Source organism: Oncorhynchus tshawytscha, linkage group LG29, assembly GCF_018296145.1.
Source record: "Oncorhynchus tshawytscha isolate Ot180627B linkage group LG29, Otsh_v2.0, whole genome shotgun sequence".
NCBI classification, from domain to species: domain Eukaryota; kingdom Metazoa; phylum Chordata; class Actinopteri; order Salmoniformes; family Salmonidae; genus Oncorhynchus; species Oncorhynchus tshawytscha.
This window is the reverse complement of record NC_056457.1, coordinates 35,379,243-35,382,734: the sequence shown is the minus strand read 5'-3', so window position 1 is coordinate 35,382,734 and position 3,492 is coordinate 35,379,243. Positions and strand designations below refer to the sequence as shown.

Here is a 3,492-nt window from a genome sequence, read left to right as displayed (position 1 = left end):
TCAGGGACTGTCTCCAGGTCTTCTCCTTTAACCCTGTGTATCAGGGACTGCCTCCAGGTCTTCTCCTTTAACCCTGTGTATCAGGGACTGCCTCCAGGTCTTCTCCTTTAACCCTGTGTATCAGGGACTGCCTCCAGGTCTTCTCCTTTAACCCTGTGTATCAGGGACTGTCTCCAGGTCTTCTCCTTTAACCCTGTGTATCAGGGACTGCCTCCAGGTCTTCTCCTTTAACCCTGTGTATCAGGGACTGCCTCCAGGTCTTCTCCTTTAACCCTGTGTATCAGGGACTGCCTCCAGGTCTTCTCCTTTAACCCTGTGTATCAGGGACTGCCTCCAGGTCTTCTCCTTTAACCCTGTGTATCAGGGACTGCCTCCAGGTCTTCTCCTTTAACCCTGTGTATCAGGGACTGCCTCCAGGTCTTCTCCTTTAACCCTGTGTATCAGGGACTGCCTCCAGGTCTTCTCCTTTAACCCTGTGTATCAGGGACTGCCTCCACCAGTCCAGTATTATTGGTTTTGTCAGAAGTATTGAATGACTATAGAGAACAATGATCCTGAGGAAAATAAAAACAGGTGTTCTTTGTGGAAAAGTGTCTGATGTCCTGTGAGGAGCTGCTCCATTGGCTGGCTGTCCGCCATATTAACCAATGACCTGTGAGGAGCTGCTCCATTGGCTGGCTGTCCGCCATATTAACCAATGTCCTGTGAGGAGCTGCTCCATTGGCTGGCTGTCAGCCATATTAACCAATGACCTGTGAGGAGCTGCTCCATTGGCTGGCTGTCAGCCATATTAACCAATGACCTGTGAGGAGCTGCTCCATTGGCTGGCTGTCAGCCATATTAACCAATGACCTGTGAGGAGCTGCTCCATTGGCTGGCTGTCAGCCATATTAACCAATGACCTGTGAGGAGCTGCTCCATAGGCTGGCTGTGGGCCATACTAACCTATGTCCTATGAGGAGCTGCTCCATAGGCTGGCTGTGGGCCATACTAACCTGTGAGGAGCTGCTCCATAGGCAGGCTGTGGGCCATACTAACCTGTGAGGAGCTGCTCCATTGGCTGGCTGTGGGCCATACTAACCTGTGAGGAGCTGCTCCATTGGCTGGCTGTGAGCCATACTAACCTGCGTCCTGTGTGTTTTACAGTGAGGAGCTGCTCCATTGGCAGGCTGTGGGGAACTCTGGCTGTCGAGGAACGTGGAAGAAGGTCCAGAGAACAGCATACTGCTCCTGTCCTCACGTCCACAGCTTCCTTTTCATATAAACACACAGGAAGTCTTAATTGCGGTCCTACTTGCACCCTTATTCCCTATATGGTGCACTACTTTAGACCATAACCCTATGGCACCCTATTCCCTATATAGTGCACTACTTTAGACCAGAGCCCTATGGCACCCTATTCCCTATATAGTGGATAGGGTGACTGGTAATCTATAGGGCTCTGGTCAACAGTAGGGAACAGGGTGACTGGTAATCTATAGGGCTCCGGTCAACAGTAGGGAATAGGGTGGCATTTTGGACACAGTAAGCCATATCCACACCAAAACAACACACAATCAAAGTTATGCATCTTTATTTAATGAAATCAGTTTGCTAAAACTATTGTTGTAAGAACATTTGAGTAACTTTTCTATGTACAGACAACCGCATGACATTCCACAATGATAGATTGAACTAATTTACTATACACAATGCTGCTTTTCTATTGACACTCTTAATGTTGCAGAAATAAAACACACAGTATAATAAATTAAATAAAACGATGAAAGACATTTAACAATGTTTTTTTTTCTTCTAATTTTTAAAAAACATTTAGTTTGATTGTTTTTCCGCTTTGTGTGTTTTAGTTATTGATCGGTAGAAGCTATTGATTAGTTAACTAGAGGTTATAAATAGTGCAAACAAGGTAATCTACTGTACAAGTTTTCAAACTGTGCTTGTCCACAGCAGGATAAACAGCTCCCTCTGCTGGTTACTGGTAGTAATAACACAATCACAACAGCAATTTCCTCAACAATACACATTTGCATTGAAGCGGCGTGCTAACAAAAGCCCGCGATTCAATCCGATCGCTGGTTGTAGACAATGCAGCTTTTAAAGGCAAGATTGTCGCGTTTGTGGAGATGGAATTCATGGTAAACTGTGCATGTGTCAGCTAAATTGGAAATGACCTTAAATCAGATTGAATCCCAGCCTTAGTCACACTCAAAGTGACAACTCTGGAAATACAAATCCGTCTGGCCCTGCGGCCTTGTGAATGTTGACCTGTTTAAAAATTAACTATAGCCATTGATACATGAAGAATGTAACATAAAAATGTTTTACGCCGTCAGAACCATAAATATAAACTTGTTTTACTCCGTTGATTGTAAACATTTCATTTAATTGGATAATGACTAAGCTGGACTCCCATCAGTGAAACTGTCAGTGTGCTAGTTGATATACCCATGTGGGTCTTCCTGGTTGTAGGGCTGTCAGTGGTGTTCAGAGTTGTGTTGGATAGGAGTCATGGTGTCCCGCGTCGTCTCAGATGAGGTGGCACCTCAGTAGGTCAACCTCATGACACTGCACTGGACAAACAGCATGAGAGAGAGAGTCAACTTTACATGGACAACATGTAGCTTACTAGTTCTTCCTCTTGGTAACACAACTATGTTCTTTCTCAAGAGCAATAGAGATCTGTGTTCATTGGAACAAAGATAATTAAAATCCCCCAAGATCTTAAATAGATCTTGTTCTTACTGGCAGTGAAGGCGAGATAGAGTGGTACATCATATCCCTTTGTCTCCAAAACATGGGCACAGACTTCTTTTCAGACTCTGGTTTCCAGGACTGGATATTCCTTGTTGATAGCAGCTTCTTCTTGGGTCTGAGGAGAAACTCAATATATCATCAGACAATGCTGCATCCCAGATAGCACCCTATGTCCTTTAAAAGTAGTGCAGGTCTTTTGACAAAAAGCTATGGGGAACAGGGTGCCTTTTGGACGTACACTTAGAAGCTAGCTTAACGACCACATGTACAGGCTTAATGACTACAGGCTTAATGACTACATGTGCAGGCTTAATGACTACAGGCTTAATGACTACAGGCTTAATGACCACATGTACAGGCTTAATGACTACATGTACAGGCTTAATGACTACAGGCTTAATGACTACATATACAGGCTTAATGACTACAGGCTTAATGACTACATGTACAGGCTTAATGACTACAGGCTTAATGACTACAGGCTTAATGACCACATGTACAGGCTTAATGACTACATGTACAGGCTTAATGACTACAGGCTTAATGACTACATGTACAGGCTTAATGACTACATGTACAGGCTTAATGACTACATGTACAGGCTTAATGACTACATGTACAGGCTTAATGACTACAGTCTTAATGACTACATGTACAGTCTTAATGTCCACATGTACAGGCTTAATGACTACATGTACAGTCCTAATGACTACATGTACAGGCTTAATGACTACATGT

General features: G+C 44.0%; 1 protein-coding gene across 1 annotated transcript in view; it reads left to right on the top strand.

Moving 5' to 3' along the window:
• LOC112227615 (somatomedin-B and thrombospondin type-1 domain-containing protein) overlaps nt 1-1,788 on the top strand; it is a 13,963-nt gene extending 12,175 nt beyond the window's left edge. Inside the window, exon 6 of the mRNA XM_024392407.2 lies at nt 1,147-1,788. Within this exon, the coding sequence (XP_024248175.1) occupies nt 1,147-1,264 (118 nt within the window). The 3' untranslated portion in view covers nt 1,265-1,788. The remainder of the gene's footprint in view (nt 1-1,146) is intronic.
• The last annotated feature ends 1,704 nt before the right edge of the window (nt 1,789-3,492 follow it).